At 57.3% G+C, this 22,061-nt stretch overlaps 2 protein-coding genes across 10 annotated transcripts in view; one reads left to right on the forward strand and one right to left on the reverse strand.

Moving 5' to 3' along the window:
• The window catches only part of ZXDC (ZXD family zinc finger C), a 28,370-nt gene extending 7,267 nt beyond the window's left edge, over positions 1-21,103 (forward strand). Inside the window, exons 5-11 of one of the 6 annotated variants that reach the window (XM_067755711.1) lie at positions 348-518; positions 3,148-3,797; positions 4,644-4,706; positions 5,298-5,382; positions 18,103-18,227; positions 18,941-19,039; positions 19,980-21,103. In XM_067755711.1, coding sequence (XP_067611812.1) covers positions 348-518; positions 3,148-3,797; positions 4,644-4,706; positions 5,298-5,382; positions 18,103-18,227; positions 18,941-19,039; positions 19,980-20,066 — 1,280 coding nt within the window. In that variant the 3' untranslated portion in view covers positions 20,067-21,103. Of the gene's footprint in view, positions 1-347; positions 519-3,147; positions 3,804-4,643; positions 4,707-5,297; positions 5,383-18,102; positions 18,738-18,940 lie in introns of those variants that run through there. The other 5 variants (XM_067755710.1, XM_067755712.1, XM_067755709.1 and 2 more) reach the window with 5 other exon arrangements.
• The window catches only part of SLC41A3 (solute carrier family 41 member 3), a 69,661-nt gene continuing 63,763 nt past the window's right edge, over positions 16,164-22,061 (reverse strand). For all 4 annotated transcript variants that reach the window (XM_067755725.1, XM_067755727.1, XM_067755726.1 and 1 more), the window contains one exon: positions 16,164-21,919. In XM_067755725.1, coding sequence (XP_067611826.1) covers positions 21,710-21,919 — 210 coding nt within the window. In that variant the 3' untranslated portion in view covers positions 16,164-21,709. The remainder of the gene's footprint in view (positions 21,920-22,061) is intronic.

Consider the following 22,061-nt stretch of genomic DNA (forward strand, 5'->3'; position numbering starts at 1 on the left):
GGCTGTGTGTCTGCTCTGCGGACTTGGGCAGGGCCAACTCCGGGCTCCCCTCCTGCCTCGATTCCCGGCCATCTGCTCGGCCCGTCTGGGCAACAGCTTCTCAGGGGCGTAATGAGAGGAAGTGGCGGGTCTCTGGGGTGTTCTCCAGCCCCAGATGTCACGGGGTCGCAGGTTTTCTTCCAGTAGCAGCTTAATGGAGGCGGTCAGCCTGCTTGTGCAGGTCACGCGTCCTGTCTGCGGCCGATGCGGGGCTTCAGGCTTCCTCGTGATGCTGCCTGAGGGCGCTTGCGGGGGGCAGAGCGGGGACGCGGACCCTCAGGCTAACACGCGTCCCTCTCTCTGCCCAGGGTGCTGTGCCAGGTTCTCCGCGCGGAGCAGCCTCTACATCCACTCCAAGAAGCACCTGCAGGACGTGGCCGCTACGAAGAGCAGGTGCCCGGTGTCCAGCTGCCACAGGCTCTTTGCTTCCAAGCACAGCGTGAAGGCCCACGTGATCAGGCAGCACCACCGGCACCCAGGTCGGCCCCGCTCACGGCCCTGAGGGCGCCCAGAGTCCACGGGACGCGTGGCAGGGACCGCAGCTGCCACGCTGCGTGGCCCCGTGGCCTCTCTTCTGCCGCTTCCCGCCTCTGACCCTCTCGCCCGCCCTCGTCTCTGAGGGGCTTCCACGGGGTTGGCCCTCGTAGCCTGGCTTCTGAGTCTCTCCTTGCGACCTTGTCCTGTATTCCAAGCCTGCCTCCCATTGCGTCCGACTCCTTCAGCTCCTCCTGTCCACCCCAGTGCCTGGGAGAGTCCTTGGAGACGGGACAGAGCTGTTCCTGGACGTTCTGGGGGCAGAGCGCGAACCACGACGAGCCCAGAGGAGCAACTCTGGGCACATGGACCTGGCCGTCCTGCTACCTGGGGGCCTGGGACTGAGAATCCTGCCCCGTGCACCGGCCCCTGGGCGGGCCTGAGGGTCTGGGTGGCCCGGCGGCTGCCTCTCCCTAGAGCCGTCCCAGCACCGTGCTGTGCGGCCCGACAGGCCTGCTGCTCCTGGCAGGGCCTGGAGGGTGAAGTCCTAGCTGTAGTTACCTGAGCAGCTGCTGCCAGGCCCTGCTCGGTGCCACCTTTGTGACAGGCCTGCCAGCCTCAGGCATAGCCGCTTCCCCGCTGTGATCCTGGGAGGGGCACCACTATGTGAAGCACGTGTTGGGCAGGTGACGGGGGCGGGGGGTCCCAGGCCCTGCATTTATGCTGTGACACGGGCTCGTGTCAGGTAGGTGATCGGGGGTGTGTGTCCCAGGCCTGGCGTTTACGGTGTGGCACGGTCTCGTGTCGGGTAGGTGACTGGGGTGCATCCCAAGCCCCACATTTGTGATCTGACGTGGTCTTGCGTGGGGTAGGTGACGGGGGGTGGCCCAGGCCGGGCATTTATGATGTGACGTGGTCTCGTGTCGGGTGTGTGACGGGGTCCCAGGCTCGCCTCCTGATAACTAGGAGCTTGGGAGCATCTGTTTATTGTGGGCAGCTGTGCGGGTCCCCCTCATGTTGGTCCCAGCTGGGGCTCGCGTTGGCAGGGAAGTGCTGGGGTGAGGTCGTGGTGTGGCCTAGTGCTGGACGCTCTGTGCAAACATTTGTTTAATGATTTTTGGATGTTGACCCTTGCACGTTGGCAGGTCTCCAGTAAACATTTGTGGAATCAGCAAAATGCTAACAGGAAATTGATGAGCACACTGGTACCTGTTTGCCTAGATTATTATTGATTTTCTCATAGGGAGCTGAATCATCAAGGTTATCAAGGAAACTTTTGAAAAAGAGACATGTTTCCAGTTTTAATTATTTCAGAGGGTCACTGCCCTTTCAGAATGTTTCCTTGGTACTAGGTGACTATTGAAGCAATGGTAGATTGATCCAGTTCTTAAACGTTGAAGCAGCATGACAGCTGCAGGTGATAGGTTCTGAATTTGCTTGTCGTTTATTTACTTTTGGGGGGATGGCGTCTCGAGTAGATTCTTTCATAGGTTCACAGTGGAAGCATCATAGGCACCTTGACGTGGGTCCACAGCCGGACAGCGTGAGCTTGGGATTCGCTCAGGGTTGGGAGGCAGGGATGGTGCCAGGCCGGGCCTGGGTGTCGGAAGCCGCAGGAGAGGGGCGGCCAGGGCCTCATCTGGCAGCTGTGCCCCGGTTCTTTGTGCTTCCGTTTCCTGTTTGCTTGGGCCTGGTGAGCCCTAGGGCTTGGGTGATCGGGTGTTCTTGTGTATGAACCCTCAACTTGAACATTCATTGAAGCTTCTTTACAGTGCGTTAGTGTTCAGTATTCTCCCAAGGGTAATCTGATTACTTAAAATCTTAATTGAATAACAAATAATCAAGTATTGGGAGAGCGCTGCGGCAGCAATGAAGTGAACGAGGGCGGCTTGTTGAGGGCCAGGCCCTGTGTCTGCCGCTGAGGGGCACAGACGCTGGGACCTGCGGCAGTGGGGGCGGTGGAGCCTGGAAACGGAGCAGCTCCATCCAGGAGGCCACGGCCAGGCCTGCAGAGTGTGGTGTCTGACCTGCGCTCTCCGCAGCTCCCTGGGGCCGCCCTGCTCCAGCCCAGAGGCAGGCGGGCCGGCAGCCCAGATCTTCCCCACTGTCCGTCCCTGCCCTTGCGCCCTCTCGTTCTGGAGAAGCTGCTTGTCGCGAAGTGGGCAGAGAGCTGGATGGGACGTGGGCCCACATAGCTGATCCCAGAAGTGTCAGGGAGCCAGGGTTCAGCGTGGCCCGAGGCCTGCAGGTGTCTGCTCCGCGAGGGTGCTTGGTCTCCTAGGATGGCTGCTCGTGGTGGGGTGAGCTCAGGGTGTGAAGCCAGGAGGACTTGGGTTTGAGTCTTGCCTCTTCCGTCACTGGGCCGTGTGACTTTGGGGAGCGTCGTTGACCCAGGTCACGCCCGTCGTCTGGGGAGATGCCTGTGGGCTCGAGGCTCCGGGCAGCGTGGACAGGGCGCCGGGCGTGTCCCCCACAGTGCCTCGCTGCAGAGCGTGGCCGCCTGCAGGGCCAGGCACCGGCGGCAGGAAGAACCATCCTTGTCCCCTCGGTGGCCGCCTGCTCACGTCTTGAGCACATACAGAGCTCCCTGGTCTCTGAGGGCCTGAGGTCACCAGAGTGTTCCTTCCTTTTCAGACCTCTTCCCTCCGCTGGGAGCTCCAAGCGCGCTCGCGCCCACCAGTGACCTCAGCAGCCCCGGCCAGAGTGAGTTCAGCAGCGTGGACCTGGCGGTCCTCTTCTCCGACACGCCTGGCGACAGCGGTGGTGCCCCCAGGACCTCCGACGAGGCGCTCCGCACTGGGATCCTGACTGTCGACGTGACTTCTGTGAGCGCCTCTCTCGGGGGGGGCCTCCCTGCCAGTCAGGCTGCCTCAGGGCCCATGGGCCCCCTGGTCTTGGTGGCCCACAGTGACGTCCCACTGGGCCCGGACAGGCCCCTCGTCCTCGGGACGGCAGCCACGGTTCTCCAGCAGGGCAGCCTCGCTGCAGGTGACGTGCAGGCCGTGGACCCAGGGGCGCTGGGCTGTCTGGTGGCTCTGCCCATGAAGAGCTTGAGTCAGGACCCCCAGGCTTTGACCTCTGCGAGCGGCCCCCAGGGAGACAGCAGTGCCCCGGAGCTGCTGGTTCCCATCAAAGTGGAACCAGACTCGGCCCCCGACCCCGACGCCGTCAGACAGCAGGCGTGGAGTGGAGGGGCGCCGCAGCCTGTGGAGTCCAGCCCTGCAGAGGAGCTCGGACCTCGGAAAGACGCGGGACTTGGTGCGGGGACCGGCGGCTTCTACTTGGTATGAGGCGCTCTGTTCGGTCACGTCTCACACCCGTCGTGCGGTGTTCTGGATCAATCTGCGTGCAGACGTTTCTTAGGGGTTTGCGGAAGGATGGAGCTCCCGCCTGCAAGTCTGGAAATCTGAGCTCCAGTCTCGAGTCTGGAACGGACTGGTGTTTATGGCCTTGAGCAAATCACTTAACGTGTCTGAGCCTTAAATTCTCGCTTATTTCTAAAATGAGGGGCTTTGGCTGCGTGATTTCTAAGGCCTTTCTGAGTTCTGTGATTTGGTGATAACGCGTCTTTTCTTGAAAAAAGCTGAGGTATTTCATAATGTTGAAACGTTCTGCATTTGAGCCTATCACGTAATAGCAGATCCTCCTCAGATGGAGTCGTGGCCAAGAGGAATTGTGACATCAAATGTTTCTCAAGGCTTAACGGAAACTAAAACCATGCAAAAATTTTTAATTTGAATTAACAACAAAAAAAGGGAGTGGTCTGGGAGCCTTTGTCTCTGGAGGGTTATAAGAGCACTTCTCCAATTGCGAGACTTGGTAGTTAATATATTTTAATTATATTTATGTCAGTTATACATTTAATATAATTTAAAGTAATTTAATCAGAGATTCTTAAGAGAACGTCTTACCTCAGCCTCAGGTGGGAGTGATCGAGTAGGTTTTTCTTTGTGGTGCAGGTTAAATGTGATGGCGATGTTTATATTCAGAAAGTTAAATCTTATTTTACCGTGATATAAAGAAAAGTTACTCCTTTGAATCGGCGTTCTCTGTGACGGATGCGGCAGTGGCCGAGGGCCGGCGGAGCACGAGACTGACCCTGACCCTGACCCTGTCCGTTCTCTCACTAGCTGTGTGACGTGGGCCAGCCTGGCGTCTGTGAGCCCAGAAGGCGCGTGGCGAAGGGGCCGCAGGTACGCCCGAGCCTCTCTCTGTGGGGATGGGGGTTCCACCGTGTCCTCGCAGTGCGTCCGCAGGGCTACGGCGCTCCCAGTCCCGTGTGCGTACGTCAGGTCCCTCGGAAGACGCCCCGGTTCAGTGATGCACTTACCGCTCTGCTTTGCCGGGTGGGACCCCGAGTGGAGCAGCTGCCCTGAGCAGCCTCCGTGGGGGACACGGCCCGGGCCCCCGGGGTGGCCCAGCGGGCGTGGTGTGACACGTCCTGCAACCCGGGGAGGGGCCGCAGTCAGTGAGTCCTGGTCACTGAGGACACACTGGTTCCGTGTGTCAGACAGCAGAGTGGCCTGCAGTTCACTTTCTGTGTAAAATATTTTAGTATGTTTTAGACTTTGAAGGAATAAACTTCGCTTCTCTGGATAATAAAATCACGTGTATGGTTCCAACTCAAAGTCCGTGCAGCTGTCGCTGTCACTGGATGTGGTATTTGATTCTCTGAGCCTTTGCTGGGGTCTGTTCAGGAAGCAGACCCCGCGCTCAGTAGGTCCCCCGCTCCCCTCCCTCTACTGTTTGGGTCCCGTGACTGATACGCTTTTCTTTGGTCTCAGGAAGGCGGGGGCTCAGCAAGAACTGATTCCCGAGCCATTCAACTAGCCAAGGAAAAAAAGCAGAGAGGAGCTGGGAGCCACACAGGTGAGGCTGTGTGCGGGGAGGGGGCCGGGCGTGTCTCGTGGAGCCCCGCAGGCGGCATGTGGCGCTGTGGATCCCCGGTGCAGGAGCGCTTCTGATTTTAAAGTGTCGGCATCTTGTTTGAATTTAAAGAAAAAACACTAGACAGGACCTGCTAGTTGGTGACCTCCTCCGTCCATCCTGAAAATGGGGTAGTGGGCACAGTGCTTAAGGGAAACTGAGTCAGTCCTTTTGTGAAGGTGACGCTGAATTCTTCAAATAACGTTATTTTGTAGATTTCATTGTATAAAAAACATTTATCTAAAATATATTTTAAAACATCGAAAGGTATGTAGGATTAGCAGTATACTAGTTTACATCTTCTTTTTCTTAACATGACAGTGTCTTATTTCACGTAATGGTAGCGCCCTCCTCTCTGGGGCGGTAAATAGTGCCCCCTGGTGAGCGTGGGCCCTGTCGGCATTCGTGCCGAGGAGGGCCCGCCCTGCGGTTCCCGAAGGCCGGGGCGGGGAGGGGGGTTATTGTGGGGGGGGCTTCAGAGATGGCGGTGGCAGGTGGTGGTGGTGTCCATGAGGGCACAGTTGGTGAGGGACCGGGGCCTCAGCTCCGTGGAAGTGGAGCTGCTCTGGGGCGGCATCCGTAGAGACAGTTTTGTTTTCATTGTTTTTGTAATATTTCAGCGTTATCTTTTTAAAAAAAGGACACTTAAGAACATTCCAGGCACTGTCATCACCTCTTTAGGAGTTAGCAGCACGTGTTTGCTTAAAGTCAGCACCTAGCCGGCGTTCCCATTTTCAGTCGTTTCAGATGCCACGAATGCTTTTATGCCTGTTTATTCTAATCACCCAAGTAAGGCCCGTATTTCCTGTTGGTTGTTGCAGGTCTGGGGTCTCTTTCACACTCGTAGCCCCGCCCGTGTGTGTGTGCGTACGTGTGTGCGCTGGAGGCTGGGCAGTTTGCCCCGTCAGGTTGGCGGGTCTCACGCTTCAGGGTAACAGGTCGCTGTCTCCGTGTTTCCTGTAAACCAGGCGCTCCGGCTGGAGGCTTTGCTCTGACTCGACTTAGAGTCTGTGGGGCCCTGACGGCCAGCCCAGCCGCGGACGCCCCGGGTCTGGACTGCTCATCATCAGGCTGTAGGAGGACGCTGATGTCTTTCCCATTTCAAGCTAGAACACTTCTGCTCATACAGGAAAGTCAGCAGAAATGTCTACACTTTTCTCTTAATCAGTTTTCAAAATAACGAGCTAGCTGGTTTCTTTGCATCCTCCAGGGGTGGTCAGGGTACTTTATACGCTCATTGACTATCGACTTTCCAGGGAAATAGAAATCTGGAACCCGTCCAGTGTGCAGCCTGCACACGTGACGGCAGGGGAAGAGCTTCTTCTTGGGGTGTGCAGGCTCACCTTCGCTCACCTTTGCCCCGCGTGACCTGGAAAGCCCTCTTGTGTCCCGTAACAGCCAGGAGGTGGGGGAAGATAAATAGAGACCCGCAGCCCCTTTCCAGAACCCTCGGGGCCAGCTGTGTGTTTCCCTGACCCTTTACTTTGGGGGCATTTTAGACTTGCAGAAACACGCTTCCATGTGTGTTGTCCCCAGTTGTGGTGCCCTTCACCCACCCTCCCTCGTGTGGACGTGGTCCGAGATCATGTGTGTCCGCAAAGCTGGGGAAGGACCAGGGCCACGGGCCACTGATGGGCTCGGGCCTCACGTGCACGTGGCGGTCCCCTAGGGCCCTCTTCTACCCAGGGTCCTGGGTCAGCCCCTCGGCCTCTTCCTCTGTGCTGCCCCTCGACCTTCCAGATGCTCCTGTCGAGATGCTGGCCCTTCAGTCCAGGGCGTCGCTCCCTTCGGGTCTGTCTGGTGCTTTCTCTTGATTGGACCAAGGCTGTGTGTTTTGGGGGGCCCAAAGTGAGGTGCCCTTGTCCCTGCATCTTGTCGGGGTCCATGCAGTAAACTTATTGGGGCAAAGCTGACATTGGCCCCTTGGTTAAGGTGGGGTCCGCTGTGTCCTCCATGGTGAAGTCCCTGCTTTTCCCTTTGTAGGGATAAATGTCTGTTTTGAGGTGGCTACTTTGGGCTGGAGTGCAGACCTGCAGGATTACCGCACTCTCACACCTCCAGCAAGTGTGAGGGTCCCTGTGACTCTCTGGGTTCACGAATTCTCTAGAAGGGCTCAGAACCCATGGTTATGCATTATCGCAGCAAAGGGACACACAGTACAGCTGGCTGCAGGCAGAGGACACTCTCAGCGAAGCTGCCAGCCGCCCTGTCCCTGGCGCTGTGGTCAGTGCTGACGGCCCCACCCCCTCCGGAGGCCGAGCTGCCCCTGTGGCCCAAGGCTGCCACCCCGAGTCACATTGTCAGACTGTCTGAAGGGGCCTGTCTGCCAGATGGTGCGCTCCAGAGGCCTCGAGACTCCTTCCCAGGGGCTGGGCCACGGGGCGAGGTTAGCCCGGTCCCACGCTGCGCCGGGTCCGTTCTCCTCACCCGCCCGCTTGTCCGCAGGTGAGGACAGCTTGGCCTGTGCTGTCATCACTGTGGTGGTCTAACGGTGATTTTCCATTTCCCTCCACCTGTGCGTGTATTAATTAGAATTTTCTGGAAGGGAGAGTTGTCCCTTCTCTCCCCTTATCAGTCCAGTCAGTTATATCAGTACAGGCTCGAAGACACTGACGTTATCCTTCAGCGTAATGTCATTGGTGCTGGGTTATAATCGATACTGTATCAGTACAGGCTGGAAGACACTGACGTTATCCTTCAGCGTAACGTCATTGGTGCTGGTTATAATCGATGCTGTATCAGTACAGGCTGGAAGACGCTGACGTCGTCCTTCAGCGTAACGTCACTGGTGCTGGTTATAATCGATGCTGTATCAGTACAGGCTGGAAGACACTGACGTCGTCCTTCAGCGTAACGTCACTGGTGCTGGTTGTGATCGATCCCTTCCGTGTTGACTTGGCCGCTGGCCGCTCTTCTGGTGGATTCTTGTGCCCTCCTGCCGGGCACGCCCCTCACTTGTTGCCACCACCAGGCCCAGCCCTGGAGCAGCCGCTTCTCAGGGCGTCCGTTCCCACGCTGGGTGCAGGTTGTGCTGCTGCCTGTTGCCCCAGGGCGCTGCTGCCTCGGGACGCCGTGCCGGGAAGCAGATTCATGCGTGTGAGCCCACGCTGCTGTGCTCCGGATTCAGAGCGTGTTGCGTTTTAGGGTGGGAGTGTGGCACACACACTCTGTATTTCTCACCACGCCTAGTTCTGCTGTTGGCTTTTTAGTGAAACGCGTTCACTTAAGTGCGTCAGTAAGACTGTGAAGTGTCTTCACGTGCTTTTGGGTCGCGTGTTGCTGCTACATTCTTTTTGGCACCAAACTTGGGAGAAACCTGGGTTTGGGGACCTCCTGGGTTGCGGGATGTGGTGTAATAGGTCCAAGAGTAGAGAAGCTGCAGCAGCAGGAGTGCTGGTGGAGTCGAGTCGTGTAAGCACTGTGGCTTCGCGGTGTCGCCGCGGTTCAGTGCAGCGCACCCGTTGGTTCTTAGGGAGTGCGTAGTCTGAACGCTTTGAAAAGTGGACATGGGGTCTAAAATCCAGCACTGTTGCCATTGGGTTGCTATTGAGTGCTGAGGCTCCCCCCTCAAACCGAGAATATTTTCTCAACGTAAAAGAGAAACTTTTATTCTTGAAGCTGACAGTTAGCAAAATAAGCTTAAAAAAAAAATGTACCCAACTTCAGAACTGTGAACGGATGTGCACTTTCTGCTCTTTAAGGGCAGGGAAGGGAGGAAAGCATGGTGCCCACTGGAGGAGGTGTAACCAGCAGAACACACACGTCTGTGTGACAGTGAAAACGTAAATGAGTGGGACTCCCCCACTGTTCTGACTGAGACAGAAAGCAAAACCCCAACCACACGATGTCCAGAAGAGACATATTGTGGACGGGAGTATTTAGAAGGTTAAAATTAAGACAAGATAGAGCAAAACAAAAAACAAAAGTTACAAAGCAGGGGTTAATACTAATATCAGAAGCATAGAATTCAAAGAAAAACAATTGGGACAGAGAAGGCTTTTCCTATTTTTAGTTGCTGTTCACACATAATCGACGGTCTTACCATGACTTGTGACCGTTTGTATGAACATTTATATGAAAACTTACAGTAGCGAACAATATGAAGTAAGCACAGAGGGAACTCCAGGAGAACTGGATAAAAACCTGGCAGTATTGGAATTTGTTAATTATTTGCAGAGCAAGCAGAAAAAATAAAGATGTAAAATATGTTTACAGTGGGATTAGTAAAGTTGTTGTAATAGATTCTACTCCATGACAGTGGAATATTTATATAAATTAAACTGAACAAATTAGGCGTCAGGAAAACCATAGCAAAGTCTAGGAAAAAACAGCTTGGTACTACATGTTTTTGACCGTAATGTGGTAAAACATAGTAATAATCACTTGGAAAACAAAATAAAAGTAAAAACTCTTGGGTGAAAGAAGAAATAGGAGCTGGTCAGAGACTTCCAGGAGGAGCAGGTGGCCGTGTGGTGGCGTGAACTTGAGCAGGCAGCCTCTCGGGCCCCAGCCTTCTCTGTGGAACAGGCAGAAGAGCAGCTGCTGGGGGTTCCCGAGGGGCTGGGGGTTCCCTAGGGGCTGGGGGTTCCAGAAGGGCTGAGGGTTCCCTAGGTGCTGGGGGTTCCCGAGGGGCTGAGGGTTCCAGAGGGGCTGAGGGTTCCCTAGGGGCTGGGGGTTCCCGAGGGGCTGAGGGTTCCCGAGGGGCTGGGGGTTCCCGAGGGGCTGAGGGTTCCCTAGGGGCTGGGGTTCCCGAGGGGCTGAGGGTTCCCGAGGGGCTGGGGTTCCCGAGGGGTTGAGGGTTCCAGAGGGGCTGAGGGTTCCCTAGGGGATGGGGTTCCCGAGGGGCTGAGGGTTCCAGAGGGGCTGAGGGTTCCCTAGGGGATGGGGTTCCTGAGGGGCTGAGGGTTCCCTAGGGGCTGGGGTTCCCGAGGGGCTAGGGGCTGGGGGTTCCCGAGGGGCTGGGGGTTCCAGAGGGGCTGAGGGTTCCCTAGGGGCTGGGGGTTTCCGAGGGGCTAAGGGTTCCCTAGGGGATGGGGTTCCCGAGGGGCTGAGGGTTCCCTAGGGGCTGGGGGTTCCGGAGGGGCTGAGGGTTCCCGAGGGGCTGGGGGTTCCAGAGGAGCTGAGGGTTCCCTAGGGGCTGGGGGTTCCCTAGGGGCTGGGGGTTCCAGAGGGACTGAGGGTTCCCGAGGGGCTGGGGGTTCCGGAGGGGCTGAGGGTTCCCGAGGGGCTGGGGGTTCCAGAGGGGCTAGGGGCTGGGGGTTCCCGTGGGGCTGCGCTGGGCTGAGGCGGGTGCAGTGCCTGCAGCCCTGGAAGGTTGGTGGTGGTTGTTCTGTGTGGGAGGGGCGGGTGCACCGAGCAGGGCGCCTTCCTCTTGAACAAGGAGGAGGGGCTGAGTCTTTCAAGACAGAAACAGAACAGACTAAGATCTTAGAGTCAGAAATCCTGATTTTGACACTTAAGTGTGAAAACCTACTCAGATTTTTAAAAAAATCTGTGTGGGCCAAACAGAGCAGCCTTAAGTGAGTACAGCTCCTGGTCTGCCATTTGCTGCATCTGTCTGAGCAGTTTTACAAAGGATAAAGGGGAAGTGTAAGTGAATTCCACAGATTCAGTGGAAAGTAAATAGAAATCCTCTATACTACGTGATTATAAGTTTGGAGTCCTTGCAACAAGATGCGTGGTTTTCCAAAAAGACAGAAAATCATCGTTACTCAGAAACCAGGGGTTGGACGCCGTGGATGGAGTGGAGCGAGTGTTTCCGGGGCTGAGCTGTGGGCGGTTCTGCCCCTGGTGGAGGCGTGGTCGGTGCCCTGCCGAGGGGCTGTGGGAACGGGAATCGCCTGTGGCCTGGGTGTCTCCAGGATGGTGACTTCTGAAAATAGAACACCGCTCCCCAGAAAACACACTTGGGGTTCGGCAGCGGGTTAGGGAGCCTGAGGTGATGGCGGTGGGAAGTCTGCTACTCAGGTCTCACAGGGAAGGGTCCCTGAGGAATGGTACTGTCTTCTCAACAGATCCTCTGTTTATTCTAAAAATTGGTTTCTGTTCCTGATGGAAATAGGAATGGAAGGAAGGTTCTGTAGCCAGGAGCCATCCCCACCCTAGGCGTCCTGCTTGGACGCACCGCCGTCGTCCCCTTGTGTCAGTGTGGTCCCGGAGCTTCTGGCCCTTGAAATAAACTTAGAGGAATGAGTGAGACCTGCAGGGAGGGGATAGACGGTGACTCAGAAGAGAACCCGAAGGATCCCCGGAAAGTGATGGGGCTGAGCTGTTACCCAAGTGCCCCGTTTCAGCCGCAGGAGTGCCCTTTGTGGCCGCAGCTTGGAGGAAGGACAGTGGAGAAGGCGCCCTTCACAAGGAGGATGTTTCCTAAGTGGGCGGGACCTGAAAGGGAGGGGACAGAGCTGGCCTGAGACGCTGCGGGGAGGAGGCTCCTGTGATCACAGTCATCAAGGAAGACAGTAAGTCAGGAGGGGTGTGGGCATCACGAGGAGCCGGCCCACGAGGCTTCGCAGGCTCGCGTGGGGCAGAGGCCCGTGTGGGAATGTGCGGGTGAAGGGCCATTCTGGCGAGGCCCGGGTCCGGAGGGTGTGCTCAGCACGGGCCCTTTGTCCAGAGCAGCTGGCTGGGAGCGTTTTGGGAACGAGCTCGGTGCCAGCAGGAGGCCAGGCTGCTGGGGCCTCTGGGTCACTGTCAGAACTGGGCTCCCGTGAGAGCGTGATTAGAAGAGGGATGTGGTATTTTCTAAAGGATTCTTCCACCTGTCCTTGTGAAAGTAAGCCATAGGGACACGGCGCAGGCAAGGAGAGCAGGGGCTTCTTGGGGTCCCCCACCGAGGTCAGCATGGTGCTGGTGTGGGTGCCCCGGGCCGGCGGGGCCGGGCCGCTGAGCACACCCTCTGACCAGCGGCGAGGGCAGCTCTGCCCGTTCCGTGAGTGCGTGAGGGCCTCGGGGGACCCTGCGACCCAGGCAGGACGCAGATCCGGGGCGGGGGTGGGCGCGGGACTGGAGAGCGTGCAGGGAAGGCTGTGGGTCTCGCCGGGCGCTCACGGTTCATGCTCACAGACCATCCGTACAGCCGTGGGAGCAGATTAAGGAGAGCAGCGGGCAGGGCTGTGTGTGCTTCAGGCCCCGGCTTTGCGGTTGGGCGGAGGACTCCCGTCCGCGTAGACCGCCCCCTCCACCGGCCCTGGGCCTGGCTGGCTGTGCGCCCGGCAGGCCTGCCTGCGCGGTGCACGGCCCTGGCTCGCTCTGCGGGTCCATCCACCTTTCTGGGTGGGTCCTCACCTTGCCCTTCCCAGTGGGCCCAGCTTGGCCTTCCCGTCCTGGGAGCGGGGCAGGAGGAGGGGACCAGGACCTCGCTCGCGCTGTGTTCCCTGGCCCGTTCCTGCGGGGCGGCCCTGCTGTGGTTCTGGCCCTGTGTGGCTGTCCCCCTCCTGGACTCTGGGGCGGCAGTGCCCGCCTGAGGTGCTGCTGTGCTTTAGTGCACCGTTACCCACGTCCCTGTTGCCTGCATGGAGCCCCTCTGGGTGCCACACCACAGCGTCCCTGCGTGGCACTGGGCCCCGACCGACCCCCGGCGAGAAGCACCTCTGAGGGGCAGTGATGTTGCAGCTGCTTCTGTGACCACAGACCTCGCTGAGGGCCCCTCGGCCCCTTGGTGTTGGCAGGGTGCCCTTGCTCCCTCATCAGCGCGTGTGGGTGTGGGCTCGTCTGTACGTCCCTGGAAACACATACGCCTGTACTTGGTGCACGGCCAGCAGCGTGAGCTTTGGTACACGGGTGCCCCGTCCCGCCCGGTGTCCCACAGAGTTCCTCGTAGACGAGGGCTGGTCCTATGCCCTGTGTCCTGGGCTCCCCCACACCCCGTTCCCTCTCCACGTCCTCACGGCAGCCTGAGGCGTGGCTACTGATGCCCCATTTTCTGGGTAGGAACTTGAGGGGGACGGACCCCACGGTGCAGGGCTGCAAAGTCTTCAGGGGCCTGGCGGCACCACGTCGCACACGGAAAGGCCGTGTCTCACCAACCGCGAGTGTGGCGGATGCGGTGCTCCTGGGGAGCCAGCACGCGGCCCGGATGATGGCCTCTCTCGGGTGGGGGTCGGGGTGGGCACTGCTGTGTACTCACCGATGCCGAACAAGGCAGTTGATGGAAGTCCTTATGGCTGATTTTTAAAAATCATAAAACCTTCATCCTTAGGAACCAGAGAGATTTCCCTAGTAAGCAAGTCAGACTGGCAGCGTCGTTTCCCATCACAGTGGGGTAGAGGCAGCCGGGCAACAGCACAGGGGCGTTAGGCACATCTGCGGAAGTCTGGAGGAGGGTGGGTACGTAGGGAGAAGCGGTGATGGCTTTCCGATGACGGTTATAAACCCAAGGGAACTGACTCCAGTCATTAGAAATAAGAGGGAAGGACAGGTAGCTGATTGCACAACGAACTTGCAAATATCAGATTCGTAGCTTTTCTATTAGAATAATCCGAAAAAAAGTAACGAAAGACGGATCTCACTCATAACGGCATTAGCAGTAACAAGGTGTCTCGGGACCCCCCGTGACAAGGACGCCAGGCCTGGATGAGGCCTGCTCAGGGCCTCCCCATACCTGGCTTGAAACGCTCTGCCTCTAGTGTTGATTTACATCTTTTATTCAGTTCCTTGAAAATCCCAAAGGAACCTGAAGCCCCCCGTCAGGCTTCAGCTCCTGTGGAAGATGAACTTGTGAGACTCCTGGTGCGTCTTCAGGAAAGAGAAATGGTGGGAGGGCCCGTGGGACACTGGGCGCAGAGCAGAGCGTGGGGTCCGGTGAGTGGCTCTGGTGACGCTGGCTTAGTCGGGGAGAAAGGAAGTGGCTTCTTACTTGGCCTGTGCTCCACTGCCCTGGGAGACCACGTCCTTCGTTTTGATGGTGGTCGTTTTCCATGTGCATAAACTGCACGTATATCCTTACTTGGAAGAAATGATACACTACTCTGCTCTTTCCTGTTAATAACGTGAATGTCTCTCCTTGTGAATGATGTTTTTATAACGTATCTTCTCGACAGCTGTGTAGGACTGAACACGTCAGTGAATTCGGCCCCAGTGCCTCTGCGTCCATGCTGTGTCCTGTCAGATCTCCTTCCTTGCAGGAATGGAGGGAGCGGTCCCTGCAGTTTCTTGCTGTGTTCTGTGGCTCCGACGAGGAACCCGTGGAGAGTGACCACGTGGCCCCCCCGCCCACTGGGCGTGGAGGGCAGGTTCTGTGGCGCAGGGGTGTGTTTGCGAGGGCCTCGCGGTGGAGCTGGGGTGAGCGCGCACGTGGTCCGAGCTGGGTCTGTGCTGCCGGCCTCACCTGGTCTCGCTGGGCCCTGGGAGGGCAGCTGGGGGTCCCGTAGTTCACGGATGGGCCAGGGGTCCGGTGTGCAGTGTGGAGTCCGGCTCACCCTGCCGTTTGAGGCCCAAAGAGGATGGTCTTTTAAGGTCTGCTTAGTGGAAGCGTATCTGCTGGCTGGATTTACTCTCCTCTCCCTTCCTTAAAGTCGCCCAGCACAGATCAGCATTTTGGATAAATGTGGAGAATACTCAGTTCAGTGTGAAGATTACCTGCCTGGTAAGAGTTTGTGGATTTCCACCGTGGAAAAGGAAGTTTGATTTTTCTTTTGATCGGCTTATTAATTAGATGAGTCACGTTATGTTTAGCGCCACGGCATCTTTTACTGGTGAGGACTCCGTGTGGCGACCCTCGGTTTGCATCCGCGTGCCTTCAGGCACCCGCAGAGACGGACTTCTCCGTCACGCTCAGGCGTGGGGTTAATTTGTGGTCGTCTTGAGTGTCGACACAGTACCCGATGGCACAGTCTGTCGTTTGGGGTCGTGTAACAGAACACCCACCGCGATGGCTCTAGCAGGGAGTCTGGGCAACGCCCGCTCCGTGGGGGTCAGGGTCCCCTCCTTGTGGTGCCGACAGCGGTGTTCTGCCTGGATCTTGGGCGTGAGAGGGGCCTGCGGGGCCGCAGCCTCCATGCGTTCTCTCCTAGCGTCAAGTTGGGGGCCACTGCAGGCTCTCCTGCCCCTTTCCCTCCACAGACGCCCGCTGTGTCTCCACCAGCCTCACCACGCCCCTCGGGAGAGTGCGGAACAGGCCAGGGTCTTCCCGAGCCCCTCGGCCAGGCCTCGTGGGTTGGTCCGGGGACGAGCCCTGTACAGGTGGATGTGGCCAGTTCGCCCGCCCACCCTCCGGCAGGCCTCCCAGGGGCGCGTGTCGAGGTGCTTGGAGTTGGGGCGTGTGGTGGGCCCGTGGGGGGGCGCACTTCCCCGGAGACCCTCAGCTTCCCAGACCCCGCTGCTGCCGTGAGTCGAGCTGCTGGAGAAGAGGGTCCAGGAAGGCTGGGCGGCACAGGCGCCCGCACGAGGGCCGCTTTCGGCTGCGGGCCTCCTGTCCCGGGCCGGTCGTTAATCTGGATGGGGGCGGGGAGCCCCGGGCGAGAGCGAGCCCTTCACGCCAGCGGCAGCGATTCCTGTAAATGTAGCCATGGGGTCTGTGGGGTCACCAGATTCCCAGACACTGGATTGAAGGTACACGTTGAAAAGAGGACTTTTGTGATTTCTTTCAGGTTAGGTGTGTGCTGATACAGTAGTTAAAACTGACTTCGCTTGGTCTTATTAACAGTGATATTCTAGTTTTACTCGCTTTTTAGCAGTGTGGACCCGTCTTCCGTTAAGTATGAAGGAAATGCGGAATCGTGATGTGTAGACACAATTACTGGGGTTTATTTCTGATTTGTACATGTGATTTTTACTCAATTTCCCCCTAGTTGAGCAGCATACGTGCCCACATTCATGAATGAAAGCAAAGCTTTGATCATAGCTCTCGTTTCACAGATAACTTAAAGCGCGACCCACACAGCTGGCACTGAGTCACTGCAGCGTAAATAAGGAGAAATGGCTCAGGTTCATCTCATCTTTATGCTGTATGACTACACGATTAATATTAGATATACATCATTTAAATCTTGCCTACTTTTAAAACTGACTTCAAAAGATGCATTATCTGGTGCCTGCCTTAATTTAACTCCATAGTGGTTTCATGATATTCCTTGAAGCATGTCTTGGTATGTTCATTTGGATTGAAAAATGAAGTCGGACCCTTCAGCAGAGTAAGGCTGACCATGTTACATGGGCTTCGTCCAACATAAATGAGCTGAATTTTCAGCTGAATAGTTGGGATGAAACTAAAGCACACGAGCATTTTATTAAGACATTTTTTTAATTGGCAACAATGTATGTTTACCAGTCTCAGTGCTCAGGCAGACACGAGCCACCTGGGAGCAGGCCGGCAGTGCACTCCTCTGGATGCATTTTTCAGTGTAATTTTCCTTTTAATATTTTATAATTATCAAAGTTTAATGTCTTATTTTGACTGGGTTTGCGTTTCTGATAATTGCAATGGTAACTCACTTTTTCAGGTGAAGAATGTTCACTTCTAGAAAATATATTTAAGAAAACTTTAAAAATAAGTAAAATTTCAATTTATGTACAGGTTTGTATTGCGGGGAAATATCTGAGGGGGATAAAAGGTGATAAAAGGCTTCAAAGCATAACGATGATTCAGGTAAAATTCCAGAGGTGGCTGGAACAGCACAGGCCCCAGGAGGACAGGGGGGATATCGAATTCCTCCCTGTTGAAGGGGAGGGAGTAAGTCCTGCTGGGAGCAGCAGGGGCGTCAGGCTCCTGGGGCAGGCGGAGAACGGGGGCTGGACCCAGAGGACATACATGGAGGGGGGTCGGCAGTGAGACCCCGGGGATGGGGCCCGCAGGCTGGCTCGTCGGGCAGCAGAGCCAAGCGTGCCCGGCAGAAGGGAGACAGAACCTAAATAGCTGGCCAGCCTCTCGTGCTTTTCATCTTTGACTTGAGGTCAATTAGGTGTTTTCCTGAAGACATGTTTTCTGGAAGTAGCAAGTCTTTCAGCCTCATTTGTTCTTTTGGCGTTGCTTAATTCAACATTTAATTGGGTGCTTCTATTAAGTGAGCTTGTATGCCGCTATGCTGCTCACCGTAAGGTTGTCTTTGTGAGGCCGTTCCATGCCTGTGTCTGCCCAGCAGTGACAGCGCCTCCACCCCTGGGTGCTCGCTCTGCGCTGGGCTCGGTCCTGCACCCTGAGCACATCCACGTGGTCTATCCTCCCCACACTCTGCAGTGGGAGCCCCAGGCCAGAGCTCAGCTCACCTGTCCAGGGTCAGGGAGAGTTGGTGGTGGAACCAGGCTTGAATCCAGGGTTCCTGTGTCAGAAAAACCATTTCTGGGTGTTAGGATATTTTCTTTCTTCTTTGTGCTTAATTTTTTTAAAAAGCATGTTGTTATGAAACCAGGAAAGTGATGATTTTTGCGAAGGAAGCTGGACAGAGCCATTTAGCAGGTGCTGAGGTGCCGGCAGCGGGGCGCGGGGGGGACGCAGCCGGCTTCCCTCCCTTCTTTTTTCCGTGAGCTTGGTCATGCTCCGTGTGTCAGGGACCCCGCGTGCCCCAGGCTTCGAGGGTGAAGAGGAATCCACCCTTGAGGACGGTGTGGCCTGAGCCGTCTGTGCGGAAGACACGAGAGCCTTGCTCAGCTTCTAAGCGGAGGCCTGGTGTCGGCCTCTTCCCTCTGGCTGAGCAGCTGTGAGTCTGGGGGCCTTGTGTGTTTCAGGAGCCGCGGGGCCCGCACTGAGCACAGGAGAAGGTGACGTCCCTGCTGGCCCGGGAGCCTGGCTGTGGGGCAGCCTCGCAGTGCCCGGTGTGGCTCTGCCGTGCGTCCAGGTCCAGCTGCTGCAGGTAAGAGCCCGTGAGCTGTCCTGCCCCGTCCTGCATCCCTCCTGTCCGTCACTCCCCACGCATTCCCCGTGTCCAGCTCCCCTGCAACCTGTCCTCTGCACTCCATCCTGCTCCTGCCTGAGGTCCTGTGGCCGCACCGCAGACAACTGGCAGTGCGTCTGGCTCCTTGTGCTGCCGGGTCCCAGGACTTGGCTTCTGTCCTCACGGGGCCGGGTGAAGGCAGCGTGCTCATCCTGTGCCAGGATGCACCCGGAGGAGGTGGCCTGTGTGGAAATGGTGCTGAGCTTGTTTCTCTCTTATTTTCTCTGCCGCACTGAGGCCCTCAGGGCAGGTCTGGCCACCTCTTGGGCTGCGCCTGGGCCATTGGGGACCTGCAGCTGCGGCTGCTCCCACCTCCGTGGCTCTGGGGACATTGTCACCTTCAGCCTCGCTTTCCAGGGGCTGGAAGATGATTTGGAAGGGTTTTGGGAGAGAAGAGGTTTAAACGCTGAGGATGTATGGCTCTGACCCAGCCTCTTTGAGCACCTCTGTGTACTCGGCTCTCGGGCCGCGGGGCCATGCAGCTGGGCCTTGAGCTGGGCTTGGGGGAGGGCTCCGGTCCCTGCTGGGCCTCAGGCCGCCCCTGGAAGGCGGGTGCGCTGGTTCTGCTGCGTCTCAAGGTAGCGGGACTCCTCGGGCCAAGGTGACTGAGCCGTGTGCGGTTGCCTTCCCAGGATGACCCCTCAGGGCACATGGTCTTCCCGTTGGCGCCCGGCCCGCAGCCTCCTGTCTCCCAACCCCTGCTTGCTGTCATGCCTGTCTACGTCCTCCAGGTCTGGATGCCTCTTTGCTCTTTGGGTTTGTTGAGACTCGTGAAGCTTCCGGCTTCCAGAGGTGTCTCCCTGAGGTGGCCTTGCATGGGACTCGCTGGGTGGGTGGGTTGCCAGTGTGTTTTTCCACTTTGTGGAAGAGGTGGCTAAGGGATCGAGACATAAAAGGTGGAGCGTACAGCTGGGATTCACTCGTCATGGTAGATGGGGTGGAATTTAATACGGTCTTCAAGGGTCATACATTTAGAATTGTGGAAGTTGGGCGGGCCAGATTTTAGCCTGTGGGGAAATAGGCTAAGCTGAGTATGAGTGGCAGTAGATAATTGAGATTTGGGTATAAAATAATGATGTAGCTTCTCCAATTTCAAACGTGTATGTAAGAAACAAACAGTAATTTTGGTTTTCTTATATTCGAATTGGGCTGTTCGACATTTTCCGTAATGTTAGAAGTGAATGTTGAACGGAGCGCGGGGTGGGGGTGAACTGGAGGGCGTGCGGTCACAGCGTCTGGACGGCCTCACGGCTGTCCCCTCCATCCGTCGGGCGTTCCTCATCTCAGGGTCGTGTACAAGTGAGCAGGGGGTCGCTGTTCCCTGGTGGCAGGCTGGGTGGTGGTGGTGCGGCCACGTGGCTGGAGCCCGTCTGCACTGATGCCGTGGACGGCAGCTTGTGACCGTGACTGGGAGTGGGGGGCGCTCCCAGAGCGAGTGGGGAGGGTCAAAGTTCAGGAAGGACAGTCTCATCTCTGAGGAAACGCAGAGCAGAGGACTGAGTTCACCTTTGCTTAGCGCTTAGTTTTGTTGATACTAAAATGTTTTCCTTCAAGGAATATATGCTTAAAATAGGGGGAAAACGAGCGTTTTCAACTAAGGGAGGCCAGGGGCGCGTGTGGGCCTGCGCTGTGCTGCGGTTGCCGAGCTCACCACTGTGCTTGGTTTCGCAGGAGGTGCTCCCTGCAGCTGGAGGGGCCACTGGGCCCGAGGACATGTGGAGCTCGGGCAGCACGGTCGGCCTGTGGGCCCTGCAGTGAAACCAGCTCTGCCTGGGCCGAGGGCGCCACTTGGAAGGCTGGCCTCGTTCTTCAGAGACTTTGGGTACATTTTCGCAAGTGTTTTTCTTACGTTTATCAGGGAGCTGTTTGGGGCCGTACCATCCTCTCAGGGCAGAGCGTGCCTTTTCCCCGCTCGGCTGTGCACGCAGCCTGCATCCGCCTGGGCTTGCTGCGTGCCTAGGGAAGAGGACGGAGCCTCCGCGGTGGCCTCTGACGGGCTTCAGCACTGGGCGCAGCGTCTGGCTGAGAGCGAACAGGCTGTCCCCGCCCTCGGTGGGGGTTGCGGTTGAGCTGGGGTGGCACCGGGTCTAGTGGCCCAGGTGGCCTGGTGTCAGGGGAACGTGACGGGTGACGAGGCCCCCGGGCCCTGTCGCAGCCCCTGCACAGACCGAACATGGAGTTAAACCTTTAAAGTGATGAATTTGAGTTCTGTATTTGGGTAGTAACATCTAATGGCAATTGGACAGCGGTTTGTACAGCCACGTTTTGAGCACGGAGGTGTGTGCATTGTTGAGGGTGACCGTGTGTTTTCACGGAGCGAGGTCTGTCCTGCAGAAGGAGACAAGTCAGTGGGCCGGACACGGGCTCTCAGAAACGGTGTTTTGCCTTGTGCCTTTCGAAGTGTTTTTGTTCAGATGCTGTTTTGATTCTCAGGCTTGGGAATCATCCCAACTCTGCCCATTCTGTTTGTCTCTCTTGAGTTTTTGGGCTTCTGGTTCTGATTTCTACCGTGACTCCTCTGTGTCCTGCATGGGGGAGGGGGTGTTTCCATCTCTAGATGGTGCTCCCCGAAGCCCCGGGTCATCCAGTGGCCCCTCCACGAGGAGCCAGGCCCGGCGGCCTCCTGTCCTGCGGGAGGGGAGTCCGGGCCGTGCGGCTGGACCTCTGTCCCGCACACCCCCAGTGGGTGTCCCCCTGAGGTGCTCAGGACTTCCGTTTCCTGGGCACTGAGGTCCCTGCTGGCATTGGGCCCAACTCCTCATGTGAGTGAATGAATTAAAAGTTTTTGTACAGCTGCACGTGGAAAGTTGACATTTTTCCTTTGATCCGTAGTAATAACCCACCGTCCAGCTTGCTGATTCCCCGTCCTGTCTGTCTTTCTTTGTATTGGGACTGACCCCACACTCACCTCGGGGTGCAACTGGGGTTCCAGTTTTATTTTACACTCCTCTGATCGTTAAAATAAGCAGAGATTTGTTCTAATGAAAGAGCAAGCACTGACTGACAGGAATGCTGGGAGCAGAAGAGGGGGTGGGCACGGCCTGGCCCTGTCCTGGGAAGGGCTGAGCGACGACAGCCCTGAAGCCAGGCTCAGCGTCCCGAGCTCGGGGACAGAGGGTGTCCTTCGGCTGCGTGGGCTCCAGACAGTGCCCCCCCGCCCCCACAAAGTGCACAGGTAGCCTCTTGGTTCAGCATCTTCAGGCCGTAGCGCCCTGCCCTCCCCTCCACACGGGCACGCACCCTCGCCGGCAAGCGCTCCTGACCTCAGGCAGCAGCAGCTCCAGAGTGTGTGCGCGTCCTCGGCTGACTGGCAGAGGCCAGGGTCAGCCTCTCTGGGGGTCCGGCTGGGAAGAAACCATACCCTGTTTCCATGGGCACGAGGGAAGGTTCTCCTGGGCTCCTTAGGAAGGTCCAGATGCTGGTTCTGGGGTGCCATCCAGCGCCGTTTCACTCCTCAGTAGCCAGTGGGCGAGGAAGCAGAGTGCCAGGAGGCCGGTCCCGAGGAGGTCCCCCAGCCCCGTGAGGTAGGGGATGCAGTGGTCATCCGGGTCCAGGGCCCGGTTCCACGTCAGCCGAACCGTCGCTTCCGCCAGGTACAGCAGGATCGTCACCTGTCACGAGGTGAGCAGACACAAGGTGATGATGGCCGAGGAGAAAGCCCGTGTCACCAAGAAACCAGCAGATCGCAAGAGCGGACACCACGGTGGACACATCCACCCCAGGCCCTCCCTGGGCTCCTCTCAGGTGTGCTGC

The sequence above is a fragment of the Pseudorca crassidens genome, chromosome 10 (genome assembly GCF_039906515.1).
Source record: "Pseudorca crassidens isolate mPseCra1 chromosome 10, mPseCra1.hap1, whole genome shotgun sequence".
NCBI lineage: Eukaryota > Metazoa > Chordata > Mammalia > Artiodactyla > Delphinidae > Pseudorca > Pseudorca crassidens.